At 53.6% G+C, this 13319-nt stretch overlaps 4 protein-coding genes across 4 annotated transcripts; 2 read left to right on the top strand and 2 right to left on the bottom strand.

The window, feature by feature from the left end:
* Positions 1 to 2298: 2298 nt before the first annotated feature.
* On the bottom strand, positions 2299 to 2734 carry GGTG_10363 (histone H4; the record flags this gene model as incomplete). Its single annotated transcript, XM_009228236.1, has 3 exons — positions 2299 to 2462; positions 2528 to 2665; positions 2725 to 2734. 3 exons carry the CDS (start codon positions 2732 to 2734, stop codon positions 2299 to 2301), a joined length of 312 nt encoding a protein of 103 aa, XP_009226500.1.
* A 1210-nt stretch (positions 2735 to 3944) lies between these two features.
* Positions 3945 to 4937, top strand: GGTG_10362 (histone H3). Its single transcript, XM_009228235.1, has 3 exons — positions 3945 to 4330; positions 4407 to 4559; positions 4627 to 4937. The coding sequence occupies exons 1-3, from the start codon at positions 4118 to 4120 to the stop codon at positions 4669 to 4671; spliced, it is 411 nt and encodes a 136-aa protein (XP_009226499.1). The 5' UTR covers positions 3945 to 4117; the 3' UTR covers positions 4672 to 4937.
* Positions 4938 to 5098: 161 nt separating this feature from the next.
* GGTG_10361 (DNA-directed RNA polymerase I subunit RPA1) lies at positions 5099 to 10813 on the bottom strand. Its single transcript, XM_009228234.1, has 2 exons — positions 10389 to 10813; positions 5099 to 10326 (listed from the first exon to the last, which is right to left on the bottom strand). Exons 1-2 carry the CDS (start codon positions 10568 to 10570, stop codon positions 5328 to 5330), a joined length of 5181 nt encoding a protein of 1726 aa, XP_009226498.1. The 5' UTR covers positions 10571 to 10813; the 3' UTR covers positions 5099 to 5327.
* Positions 10814 to 10941: 128 nt separating this feature from the next.
* Positions 10942 to 13319, top strand: GGTG_10360 (U4/U6 small nuclear ribonucleoprotein Prp3). The gene has a single exon (XM_009228233.1). It carries the CDS (start codon positions 11227 to 11229, stop codon positions 12685 to 12687), a length of 1461 nt encoding a protein of 486 aa, XP_009226497.1. The 5' UTR covers positions 10942 to 11226; the 3' UTR covers positions 12688 to 13319.

Below are 13319 nucleotides of genomic sequence, written 5' to 3'. Positions count from 1 at the left end.
GTTGGTTTAAACCGAAAAACCCAAAGCGAATACCCGAAAAAACATTACCTTTTTTACGTAATTGGGTACGAAAAATAACATTTGCAATTACCGGTTAAATTTAAATGTTTAAAAAAAACGGTTAAATATTAATTACTTACGGTTACAATTGTTAAAATTGTTAAAATAATTATCGGGAGCGTAAAAAAAAAGGAAAAGCCCGCGGCCGCAAAAAGGGAAAAAAAACCCTTTTATATTAACGCGAACCCACTTTTCGGGGTAAAGCAAAGCTTTACAACCGGCTTTTTTAAGCGCCGCCGGGTATCGGGGCGGCTTAGCGAAATACCGTAAGCTACCGGCTACTTACGGGGTTGCACGCGCAGCATATGCGGCTTGGGATAAGCCGTATCGGAAAGGGGCAATATGTTAAAAGCACGGGCAAAACCGCCCGGCAAAAAGCAAAGGGCGTTAAAAAAACGGGCGAAACCGCCCGGCAAAAAAAAAAAAAGGGGCGCTGGCAACCAGCCGGGCACAAACCTTTTCGGGAACATACCGGCGAGCTACCGGTATCGCGGCCAAAGCATAATAGCAAAGTTAAAAAATAAAGTAAAGCTTAAATTGCACGAAAGCGCATGGAGCGCGGAAAATTTATAAAACTAACCCCGCGTGCCCGAAAGGGCACGAAAAAAGGGGAGGTTAAAAAAAACAATTTTTATTGGCGATAGCACTTTTGGTAAGAAATTTACGGAAGCTTAACAAAGGAAATACCGCATCCGGCCCGTAACCCGGTAACTACCCGCCTTTGCACCGATTAACCCTTAACAAATTGCCTTTTAAAATACAATTACTTTAATAAAATTATACTTATTTAAATAGTAAAGTACAAAAGCACCGTTACTTTAACGAAAGCGGTTAAATATTAATTTAACAAAAATATAAATAAAAACGGGAATAAAAACGGTTATTATTAGTAAGCCATTTGTAATGGGTTAACGGTAAAAAAGCGTGTTACGGTACGGTTGCTTATGAAAACCTTGCATAAATTGTAGCTTTAGCTACAACAACGTTCGTTTTTTACCTTAATGTAACGGGTACTACCTTAATTTGGTCCCGTAACAAAGCGGAACAATAAAAAAAACAATTATATTACACCGGAAATTAATTATACCCGGAAGCATAACGTAAAGGTTAAAAACGCTACGCGCCGGCTTTATACAATTATACCAACTGGTTAAACCTTTATTTATATATAGCAAACGCCGGAATTACACCAAAGCAATAACGCTCTTATAAAGTTACATTTCGTATATATATTTTTTTAAATTATTTTATATATTACTGCCATTCTTTTACTTTACAACCCCTTTTAACCGGAAAGTATAAAACCGCTTTTTTTGCTGAAGCATTTATTAGCAATTAAGCGCATTACAGTAAACGGCGCCGACGGTTTAATACCGAGCCGGCACCGGCCCGCAGGCGCAGGGTTTTCCTCTTTAAGCTACACCCAAAGGATTTCCCCACGCAATACATAGCAGTAGCACTAAGGTCTTTCTTATAAACAAAACAGCGTATAAATAAATAAAATAAAATAAAAACAAATAAAACCGCAGTTTCTTTTATGTTAAATTTATAAAACTTATTGTTAGCTTTTGTTTTAATTTATACAGTAGGAACGTTATAAGTTTGTAAACTTAAAGGGGTTAAGTGCTGCAAAGGCTAGGGTATTACAGCGTTAACTCTCGCTTCCTTTAAAGCACAAGGAAATTCCATTATTACGTATCGTTGTATAACTAATCCTCCAGGTCCAGATCATATCACTAGTAAATGCAAGCCCAATGTTTAGCGACTTGAACGTTTTACAGGGCGTTACGTATGTTATCAAAGCACGTAACGTGGTGAGAATCGGTAGTCTGGAAAAAAGGTGTCGTATATGCAGGCGTCAGGCCGGAGGCCGGCCCAACGTGCCAAAGCTATCTAGTGGGTGCGGGGCACCCCTGTAGGCCCTAATCAGGTGGCATGGGGTCACGTGACAGTACACGTGACCTCCACAGTAACAATCTACCGTCAGGGCCCTAGTGGCCGTGACATATGTACTTGAAAGTACTTGAAAGTTGCCCGCCCTCAATACACCGGGCAAGGCGGCGGGAATCGATTGTATGGTATAAACGAAAACACCACTGAAAATCCTTATGATACAAAAGACCCAAAAGAAATCCCCGATCCCATTATTCACCGCACCACAAACCAGTGGCATCCACATCGCAAAGAAATCGTAACGCAGAAGATAAGAACGTGAAGAGTCGCGAAGCAAGAAACCACTTAACCGCCGAAGCCGTACAAGGTGCGGCCTTGGCGTTTCAGGGCGTAGACGACATCAAGTGACGTGACCGTCTTCCTCTTGGCGTGCTCTGTGTATGTGACGGCGTCGCGGATCACTCCCTCCAGGAATGATTTGAGGACACCGCGAGTTTCCTCGTAAATCACTAGGAAAGAATTATCAGCTGACGAAGACAGAGCTAACACAGACCCTAGGACTGATGCTACTTACTGGCTGAGATACGCTTGACACCGCCACGACGGGCAAGACGCCTAATCGCTGGCTTGGTGATACCCTGGATGTTGTCACGAAGAATCTTGCGGTGACGCTTGGCGCCACCCTTTCCGAGACCCTTGCCGCCCTTGCCGCCTATTGCAAAGGTTAGCTCACCGGCATATTAAGTGTATCAGTTGGAGATCGCTACTTACGTCCAGTCATGTTGGATGATTGAGAAAGCTGTTTTAATGTTGGGGAAAAATACGAAGTGGCTGCGAGCAAATGTGTGGTGTAGTGGTGGTTGACGTTGGTTTTGCTATGTGGAACATATATAGGACCAGTTGTGGACGTGGGGAAACTATGCGTCTTTAAATGCTGAGATTGCCGAAGACGCGGATCAGTCAGTGATTTGGGTTGGGCTGGCTGGCTCGGCGCGAAAAATAAGGGCAGCCCCACACACGCGCAGAAGTGTGGTATCTCGCCCCGACGGGCTGGATGGAGCTGACGCGGGTGGGTGTGGGGATGTGCCTTGCAGTTTGCATGGGTCAGACAAAGAGGTGATGAGCAAACCCGAGGGACAGATGGTTATCGCCCAGCTTCACTGGCCAAATGCAACCAGCCCCGATGTTACCTCTTGTCGAGGTGGACCACCATTCCAGCTAGACACTCCAGACCAACGTGGTCGAGGGCGAGCACGATTTGATTTGGTTGCACTGCAACTTGGGATATCGCGTTAAACACGTGCCTCGATTCCATGCGGACAGATCGTGGGCGCGCTAGGCAGCTATGTCCAAGGTGGCGAAGAAGGGTTCCTGGCCAAGAGCCGCCCTTTGTCGCATCCGATCTGGTTTGCTGCGTAATTAGCACGGGTTGCTCTGCCAGCGTCGGGCGCGCGGTTCCGCGGCGGGGATCGGTTGTGTAGCATCTCGAGTTGGATGACTCATTCACATGGGCCAAAAGAGTCGCTATGCACGGGCATGCCAGATAGCCCAAGAAGAAACGCGTAACATGGATCTGGCATCGCGTCTTTGTGTGGTCCAGCACTCCAGCCACGGGCTGCATGGAAGGGCTCGTTGGTGGCTGGACAAAGCCCTGGCTTGCGTCCATCACGGCAGAACGACGGCCGGCTGGAGGCCCTGTCCATCCTTGATTTTGACCAAGGCTGGCCAATCAAAAATCTGCCACCCTAGCGGGTGCGTCTGATCGTTGCCGACCCCGCTTGGACCAGTTTCCGACCACCCTCCTCCCCTTTCCCATGTGGCATTTCCACCGCCAGAAAACCCGCTTTTTTGGTTCGCATTCCGCAACGCAACAAACCCCGGTCTTTGCTCCCAAATTTGGCGCGCTTCTGCCAACTCAAAACAATCAGAGAGAAAAAAAAAGGGCGGCACATGCAGCCACACCCCGTGTGCAGGCGAATCAGCCAACCCAACGCGACTGGTACTCCGCCCCTACTTAAGGACTTCTCCCGCTCCCCACCAAAGCTCAATCTTTCCCTCCTCCAACTCACTCTCAATCCACACACCCAATCAACCATCTATTCCGATAGCAATCAATCACAACCACCACCTTCTTCGCACTCCCACCGCGACTTTCACATTCAAAATGGCTCGCACTAAGCAGACCGCCCGCAAGTCCACTGGTGGCAAGGCCCCCCGCAAGCAGCTCGCCTCCAAGGCTGCCCGCAAGAGCGCCCCGTCGACCGGTGGTGTCAAGAAGCCTCACCGCTACAAGCCTGGTACCGTCGCTCTCCGTGAGATCCGTCGCTACCAGAAGTCGACGGAGCTGCTCATCCGCAAGCTGCCCTTCCAGCGCCTGGTAAGCCTTTCCGTCCATTCCTCACCCTTGCATCTCACACAACGCGAAATTTTCTGACACGCGACGCGACACGCAGGTTCGTGAGATCGCCCAGGACTTCAAGTCCGACCTTCGCTTCCAGTCCTCCGCCATCGGCGCTCTCCAGGAGTCAGTCGAGTCCTACCTCGTCTCCCTCTTCGAGGACACCAACCTGTGCGCCATCCACGCCAAGCGTGTCACCATCCAGTCGGTAGGTCATTGATTGAGGCATTCTGAGAACCCTGCACATGAGACATAGCCGCTGACTTCCATTGCAGAAGGACATCCAGCTTGCCCGTCGCCTGCGCGGCGAGCGCAACTAGATCGTCTGCTTCAGTCTAATTTCACGTCTACTGGCTTTGAAGTCTTATGATCATGGTGGGAGCACTTGTTGATTCGGGTTCGTACTGGGTTTCGGGGATAATATCCGGCGTTTTATTTGCGCGTTGATTTTCTACATCGGGATTGTACATTAGGGATACCACGTCTTGACAGCCGGCAGCAGAGTTGACCGCGCTAGACTACATCCCAAAGAAAGAAACATTTCAAAACAAACCCGACGTGTCATGTCGCGTGCTTCGTTCTCAGACTCACAGTCCACCGTAATTGACCATGTTCCCACCTCATTGCATGTCGAAGTCGCGCCACGGCGCGTCGACCAGAGCCGATCGCACGGGTCGTCGCGTGGTACTGCAAAGGAAGGATGGCAGGGACGCCCGAGATACCTTCACTGCAATCTTAGTTGATCATGCCGCTGTGAACAAAACGGGTAGACTTAAGTTGGGCTGGCTGGAAGGCAATGCTACACACATTTGTTGTCGCATCCGGAATATATGCGTAGAGCTGCTGTTTCAAGCACAGAAAACAAATATGCGTAAAATATCTTGGACCAACTACCTAAGTACACAGCGGCCCAACCGGCCACAGGCATAATCTCTCTCATACAACCGCTGGTCCATCTGCCTCGATGGGATGTGACTCAATGGGAGGCAAACGAATCAAAATGATTCATAGGCGCCTGGGTCAGAACGTCAAAAGCACCAGTTCCGACATGGCCTAGCCTTCCTAGCACTATACGGCTGCTGGGTGTTGACAGGTCGTCCCAGTCGCCGTCCAGCACTGCGTCCTTCAGGAACGCGAGTGTCGTCTCGAAACTCATCTTGGTGAAGGGGCTTACGTTTCCACGAAGCCCCATTCGGTTGAATGGGGTGAAGCCGCCGCTCTTGGTCATGTGGTCACCGATCAGATTGAGGTGTCGATTGTCGACGGCGATGGCGTGTGACTCGAAGACGGCACGCAACTCCTGGATGATGCTGTTCCGACAGGCTTCGACGCCGTAGATCTCCAGCACCGCGGCGATATCGTTGGTGGAAATCCTGTTCGGGTTGATATACTCGGCATACTGTTGCATGGCGCGTACGTTGGAGCCGGCTGTATGAACCACGGCCATCCTCTTCTCCTCGCCTGTCCGCGGATCTGTTACCTCGGCATTTGAAACAAAGGTGCAGTTCATGATACCCGCTATCTGGTGGACGAGCGCCTTGCGGACAGCCTCCTGAACCAAGCTAAGCATCAAGATCTTGGGGATACTGGCGCTGAACTCGAGTGTCATCTCGCACCATTCCCCAGATGTCTCGTCACACCGGAATCTCGTCACCTCTGGATGCTTATCCCGTATCCGGCGCTCGCGGTTCTTGGAAGCGGCAGCCACCATCGCGTCGTCGCCTCCCAGCCTCTCGAGCTCGTCATCAGCCCCCGGAATCTTCATCTTTGGCGGCCTAGGAGGCGGGCTACCTCCAAATCCTTCGTCGTCGAACTCGGTATCTTGCTGCATCTCGTTCTGGATCGCGTCGTCCTCGTCGTCGTTGGGACCATACGAGACCGCCTCGCTTCTGTTCGCTCTCTGTTTCGCAGCCGTGGCGTCGCCGTCGTCATCTTCGCTCTCGTCATCATCGTCCTCCCCAGCACGGCCGCCTTCACTCGGGCCTGCTGTGGCCATCTCGATGACGCCAGACTTTTCGCCAACCACCGGAGTCGCGCTGCTGACATCCGAGCTCTTCTTCTTGACCTCTTTCTGCACCAACTTGCTAAGAATCCCAACAAACTTCGCCTCGACAGTGTCCAACACGTCGGTTATGCCGATGTCATACGTCTTGGTGTATTCGGTGGATGGGAAGAAGCGGAGCCTTATGTCATACAGCTTGGCCAGAGGGTGAGCGATGCCCGCCCCAACCCTCTCGAAGACGGTCACCTTGTCCATGACGTGAGCCAGCGGGAGGATGCTGATGCTCTTGGCAAATTTCTCGCCGTCGCTATGGGACAGTTCCTCGTTGAGAATCAGCGTCATCGCAGGCGTGGAGATTTTGGTGCTGGCCGTCATCAGTACCTCTCGGAGACGAGGGATACCAAGCGTGACGTTCTTGGCCGAGTGACCAGCAAGATGGAAGGTGTTGAGTGTCATCTGTGTCGAAGGCTCTCCGACCGACTGCCCAGCCACGATGCCGACAGCCTCCCCTGGATGCACCAAAGACCTCATGTACTTGGCCGACAGCACCTTCTCCGCAAGCTTGCGGCCCAGGCGGGCTCGCGACGATGGCAAAGATAGGTCCTGTCGCTGTGCATTCTTCTCCTTGTCTTTCTCCTTGACAAGGCCATCCGGGTTGTCCTTGAGATACGATGACATTTTGTCAAAGAACTTCTCCGACGTGGCAAACGCGTGGAGCGCGGGGTTGAGAATGGCGTTGACAGGATCCTCGGCGAACATGGGGTTTGCCTTGGCCCTCTTGACGTTGGACCTATTCTGCTTCATGATCTCGTCCCTCTGATCGAACAAAGGCTCGGTTCGTGGGTCGGCGATGTTCAGCTGGGCGACTTCGGACTTGAGGTTTTGGAGGACGAAGGTGAAATCAGTGAGGTACTTTTGCTTGGCCACGTCGAGTCCATCCTCGCCATATAGAAACTGCACAAGGGAGCCGTCCGAGTCGCGGACCGAGTTGTCGTATCCAACCTCTAGGCCCTCCATCCCCTTGATCAAGCAACGCTGGAGGTACCCGGAACGCGAAGTCTTGACAGCAGTGTCGATTAGGCCCTCACGTCCAGCCATGTGATGGAAATAGTACTCCTGCGGCCTGATTCCCGTGAGGAAGCGGTTCACAATGTAGCCACCTGCCCGGATATTTGTCTCGAATGGTTTGAAGCAAGGAAGAGATTTGCCGCTGACCATCAACGGGACTCGCCTGCCTTCTAGAACCTGTTGCCCCAGGTTGCACGAGATGAGATTGGCGTTGACTTGACCTCCCTTGGCTCCCGACACAGTCATTGCCTGCATTTGATTTTTGGGGAATTGCTTCTCGAGGCCCGCGGGAAGGCACGCCTTGGTGATGGCTGTCGACATGTCCTTGCTCCCGCTGTTCATCAACGCGTCAAGTCCTTCCTGCTTGCTGTCATCCCGCATAACTTCTTCAAGTCGACGAAGAAGCTCGGGGTCGGTGCTGCCTGGGGCTTGCTTGTCAAGGCTCACATACTTGGCCGCAACCTCGAGGCCCACAGTGTGCGCCCCAGTCTCGATAATGCGTTTCCGGTCGGCCTCACCCTGCGCAGTAAGCTTTAGGTCGTCCATGCCACATGTGAAGGCGCGCATGTTGAGATACCTGGTCAGAAGTCGGCCTAGGCTGCTGAGAAGCTTGCCGGCAATAGCGGGCCCGTAGACTTCGTGTACTGAGTGGATCAGGCCTCCGGAGCTGGGGCCGAGTTGGGCCTTGTCCAGGATGCCTGAGATGAATTCGCCGTCCCGGAACATGACATGTCCCTCTTCGACGTGTACTCCCCAAAGATTCGCAGCCACAGAACTCTTGCCGTTCATCCACAAGTCGCCGCAGTCGAGGGGCTTGATGTTGCGTAGAACAGTCGTGATCACCTGCTTTCCGGTCCACCGTGGAAAAGGCTTGATGATGGCGGGCGGGACAAGCTCGATTCGCTCGCGGAGGATGTGGCCACTCTCTGGGCGCAAGGCGTTGTAGACCAGCTCGTGGTAGGCACCTCGGTCAAGGAAAGTGTCCTTGTTGCAGAGGGCCACTGACACTGAAAGATGGTCTTGAATGAGACCACGCAGTGGCTTGCCTGCGGTACCGGAAATGTACTGATGGTCTGTGTCGGCAAGCTGCAGTGCCTCAGTCCTGGCAATTTCGTTCTGGGGGAAGTGCATGTTCATCTCGTCTCCATCAAAGTCCGCATTATATGTATTGCAATTGGCGTAGTGCATCCTGATGGTCTTCTCGCCCGGCAAGACCCGGACTCGGTGACCCATTATGGACGGCTTGTGCAGGGTAGGTTGGCGGTTCATCAAAACGACGTCACCGTTGGAAATGTGGCGATGGACCTTCTTGTTGCGCATTCCGCCGGAGTTATTGCTCGTCGGCGCCAGCAGCTGGTTAGCAAGCGACGCACGTTCCTCCGGCGACTTGTTCCTCAAGTTGACCACCTGGCCGTTTTCATTCTCGATAGCGGTAGCGCCAGGCCATTTGTCGGGACCGTTGATCACAGCCTGTTGCATATCTTTGAAGTTGTGACTGGTGACAGGCTCCGGGTAGGTTAGCTTCCGCGCAAAGACGGGCGGGACGCCGATCTCGTTGGTCTCGATGTTTGGGTCGGGCGAGATGACACTGCGGGCCGCGTAGTTGACCCGTTTGCCCATCATGTTCTTCCGGAAAAGGCCCTCTTTCTTCTCGAGTTTTTGCTTGATGCCTTCCTCGGCGCCCTTGGCGGCAGCCCCCTGGGCCGGGTTCTTGGTGGAGTCGATCAGCGAGTTGACGCTGTTCTGCACTTCGGTCCAGGCCTCGTACAGTACCGTGTTGTCACCCCCGTGCCGTCGCGACAACATGCTGTTGGGATCCTGAAGGTCGCGGAAAGTCTGGGTGACCTTATTCGCGCTCCGAAGAACCATCTTGTACAGGTTGTTCTGCTGCGCCTCAGCGACCTGGGCATCGCCGGTCCGGGCCTCTGGCCGGTATCGACTGGGCGGCACCAAGACGGTCTGGATGAAAAACAAATCGGCCGCAAGCTTCTTCGAGCTCTTGCTGCTGGGCTTAGAGTTGTAGAACAGGCTCAAGACTTCATGCTCCTTTTTGAACAGGAGGTTCAGTCTTTCCATGACTTCTCGCGATGTGAGGTAACGGTGTGTCGTTGAGCTACCAGCATTGTTGGGTTGTTTGGAGTTGGGGACTTTCACGACTTTGCCGCTTTTATCCAGGTCATCGCCCTCGCCGCTCTCCTCGCCCGCAGAATCGGAAGACTGCATGTCCACGTCGGCAATGGCCTCGTCAGATTGGTAGCCTTCGTCTTTCCGCTTGGGTTTCTGACGGATGACCATGGCGTCGCGAAGCTTGAAGCTTCCTTGTGCCATCTTGGCCTGCTCCTTGGATGAAAGGGGCTTTTCGAATATCTTGACAAAGCCATCCTTCCGGTACGTGGGCGAGATGCCTTGACAGCTGGCGCATATACGGCCCTTGGCGATGTCCCTCAGGAAGTCCTTCACCAACTCTCTGCGCATTTCAGACGCGCCCTCGTGCTTCCCCTTCCGTATCTCGCCGATGCTAATTCGGTGGCGCTTGAGAACCTTGCGCACATACGAGTCCCTCTTCCGGACGACAGCATCCTCTAGATTCGACTCGTCCTCTGCTTCGGACTCGGACTCATCCTCGTGGCGCAGGCGGTTGGCGGTGGAGAGGCCGGGTATGGTTTCCCCCATGGCATCGAGAATGCGTGCCTCGGCCAGAAGACCGTACTGGAGTAGCCTGAAGAGGCACACGAAGCGATGGATCTCTGTACGGCGCAGGCGGAACTTGTGGCAGTATGCGCATTGCGCTCGCAGCAGACGCAACGTCTGGTCCATAAAGACAGGATGGTAGACGGGGACCGGCAGCTCGATGTGGCCCGGGTGCCCAGGGCAGCTCGACGGTCCCAGGTTACAAGTTGTGCAGCTGTTGCCCAACACATAGATCAGTCGATGTGCTATATTGCATGCAAGCGCGAGGGGACTTACAGGGATTCGCCCCAGGCGCCCAAGGCAGGGTCGTAAAGACCGCCTGGGACAGGGTTCAGCAGAGTGTCGAATGTGTTGTCATTTTCGATCCTCTTGACGGAGAAAGCCCGGATCTCCTCGGCAGAGAGGAAGGTGAACTCGACACTATCTACCGATGAGACCACAGGCTGGGAGATATTCATGATTCCTGCTGCTGCGGAGGGTCACCCCGCGCCCTAGCTGGAGAGAAAGGGTTCCAATGCGATCGACCTGAGGAAGCAGTAGCAGGACGATGATAGTACGGTGCCAAGAAGAGAAGAGCGAGGGAAGGCGGAGAAGGCCGACGAAGGAGAGACCGCAGCTCGACAATTGCTACACTTTCACAACTCCAATCGCCCTGGGTCTCTTGCGGGGAGCCAGTGAGGTGTAGGAAATCAATGGGTCCACTGCGCGCCGATTTTATTTTTTTTGGCGGTGAAAACTGGCAGTTTCTTCTTCACCTTGGGTGACAGGCATTGGGGCCCACTAGCTAAGCGGAGTGGGCCTGGCGCTGCCGGCGGCACCTTGAAATAACTGGGGTTCAGGCCAAAGGCTTCTTCATCCTCAATGCCGTTCCAGCATCTTCCCTTTGCCTGTTGTAACAAGACGTCCAGCCGAACCATGCCAGCACTTCATCGATAACCACTCCTGCACCTCTCGATGAACACCCTCCCGCACACCTCTTCACCAAGGCCCTCTTGCCTTGAGTGAGTCGAAGAACACGCCAATAACCCATCTTGCCACGCTCACTGGCACGCGCCGCTCCCCATCCACTTGAAGTCGCGACGACGACAACAACCACGAAAGATACCCGAACAATATGGATCGGAGCCATGCCTCGGGCCTAGGGCCGCGCCATGATCCGTCATCCCGAATTCAGAAGCCTGAGTCGGCTGCCGATAGACTGGCAGCCCTCAAGGCGAGGGTGGCTGCAGCAGTTGGCAACAGCAAGGCTAAAGGTGGGCTCAACGTTGGGCTGCATCCGATGCTGGAAGAACTCAACCAAGCAAGGCCAGCCGGGAAGATCGCCGACCTGAGGGGCTCGGCGTCGGCGTCAACGGGCCCTGGCAAGGCGCGTGGAACCAAGGATGGCTCGTGGTCGAAATCCGGGGCATCGACAGGCGACGGGCGAAGCAACCCATATTTCGATGCCAGTCTCGCTGGACAGAGCTCCAAACAGAGGGAACCACGGCATCTGGCTTTCAACCAAAAGGGCAAATACATCCAACAAGGAAATGCGCTACGCCGACAAGCCGCGCTCGAGGCCATGAAAAAGCGCATTGCGGAACAGACGCGGAAAGCCGGCATCGATGACGATCTTGACCTTCCGACCACATTTGCCGAGGCGCCCCCAGAGATTGAGTGGTGGGACGAGGGTCTGGTGGATGGGACTAATTACGATAGGATTGAAGACGAGGCTACCCTTCTTATCATGACCGAAGATGGTATCGTCACCAACCTGGTCCAGCACCCGGTGGCATTGGAGCCGCCACAAGACAAAAACATACCGGCTCCAAAACCCATGTATCTGACGACCCAGGAGAACAAGAAGCTGCGACGACAGCGACGTGCGGCTGATCTGAAGGAGAAGCAGGCCAAGGTGCGACTTGGCCTGCTGCCGCCCGAGCCCCCTAAGATCACGAGAAACAACATGATGGTGGTGTTGGCGGATCAGGCCGTCAAGGACCCCACAGCCGTAGAGGCGCAGGTGAATAAGGAGATTGCCAAGCGACACGAGGATCACCTAAGGGCAAACGAAGAACGCAAGCTCACACGTGAGCAACGACACGACAAGACGGCAGCAAACCAGGAGAAGGACGCCGCCAAAGGTCTTCACCTCATGGTGTTCAGGATCAACAGCCTCGCCAACGGGCAACACCGCTATAAGGTTGCCGTCAACGCGGAACAACATGCCCTGACGGGTATCTGCATCATGCACCCCAGGTTGAGCCTAGTCATAGTGGAAGGTGGCTCTTGGGGTATATCAAAATACAAGAAGTTGATGTTGAACCGCATCAACTGGACCGAGAACACGCCGCCGCGAGAGAAGGAGGCTACAGGGCGTGGCCCCGCGCGAGACTGGCTGTCTCCCCAGGACGACAAGGGAGCTCTCAAGGATCTGTCAAGCAACGAGTGTCGACTGATCTTTGATGGCGAGGTGAAGAGCAGAGCCTTCCGGAAGTGGGGGAGCAAGGTGTGCGAGACCGACGCCGAGGCTCGTTCTTTGCTAGAAAAGGTCAAGATGGCAAACTTCTGGACGCTGGCAAAGACTGCAGCATGAATCTGTCTCAATAACGATCTATACACACCAATTGTTCCCTGGCCTCACAGAAACAGCGCGGTGCGGTACATTGCGCACGGCGCCGGGTCCTCGCTCGTCAATTTTCAAAGCGGCCTTTTTGCAGGTGCTTGCTGTAACGCCATTGTCGTCCGGTTCCTCCATGCGTCGCTCACCAACCTCGCTGGCACGGGGAGCTGGGCACTCTTGGCCCGGCGCGTTTGTTGGTTTCGGCTTCTTGGTATGTAGTAATTTTGCTATCCGCATATTCCGCAGAAAACCACTTGTAGTCCTTGAGCCGCCGTGGCTTATGTACTAGGCTCGTTCTATCCATGTTGGCCGCGTCTCGTGTCCATGGGTAACAGCAGCAGGTATCACTGGATATCCTAGTCGAGCAAGCTAGGTAGCGGGCAAACCCGAGCGAGTCACGACCTGCCTGCCGGCACTCTACATACTGGGTAGGATGCAGGCCATGGGTGGGGCAGGCCAGAATGCAAGCCCGTCACATCTGTTGGTGCATGGTTTAAACCCCTGGGTATGGTACTGTTGGGTCTAGAGCGAGGAGCAGGTGATCAGCCCGTCACCCTTACCCAGGCCGTTGGTTGGGCGTGGAGATTTTCTCTCTCTCTCTCTCT

The sequence above is a fragment of the Gaeumannomyces tritici genome (assembly GCF_000145635.1).
Source record: "Gaeumannomyces tritici R3-111a-1 unplaced genomic scaffold supercont2.5, whole genome shotgun sequence".
Taxonomy (NCBI): Eukaryota; Fungi; Ascomycota; class Sordariomycetes; order Magnaporthales; family Magnaporthaceae; genus Gaeumannomyces; species Gaeumannomyces tritici.
Note: the sequence above shows the minus strand (reverse complement) of the source record. Positions and strands in the feature narration are given on the sequence as shown.

Coding starts and splice junctions, on each gene's coding strand:
- GGTG_10362 (XM_009228235.1), top strand. CDS start 4,118: ATGGCTCGCACTAAGCAGACCGCCCGCAAGTCCACTGGTGGCAAGGCC. Junction 4,331..4,406: donor AGCTGCCCTTCCAGCGCCTG/GTAAGCCTTTCC, acceptor CGCGACACGCAG/GTTCGTGAGATCGCCCAGGA. Junction 4,560..4,626: donor AGCGTGTCACCATCCAGTCG/GTAGGTCATTGA, acceptor CTTCCATTGCAG/AAGGACATCCAGCTTGCCCG.
- GGTG_10361 (XM_009228234.1), bottom strand. CDS start 10,570: ATGAATATCTCCCAGCCTGTGGTCTCATCGGTAGATAGTGTCGAGTTC. Junction 10,327..10,388: donor GGCGCCTGGGGCGAATCCCT/GTAAGTCCCCTC, acceptor GTTGGGCAACAG/CTGCACAACTTGTAACCTGG.
- GGTG_10360 (XM_009228233.1), top strand. CDS start 11,227: ATGGATCGGAGCCATGCCTCGGGCCTAGGGCCGCGCCATGATCCGTCA.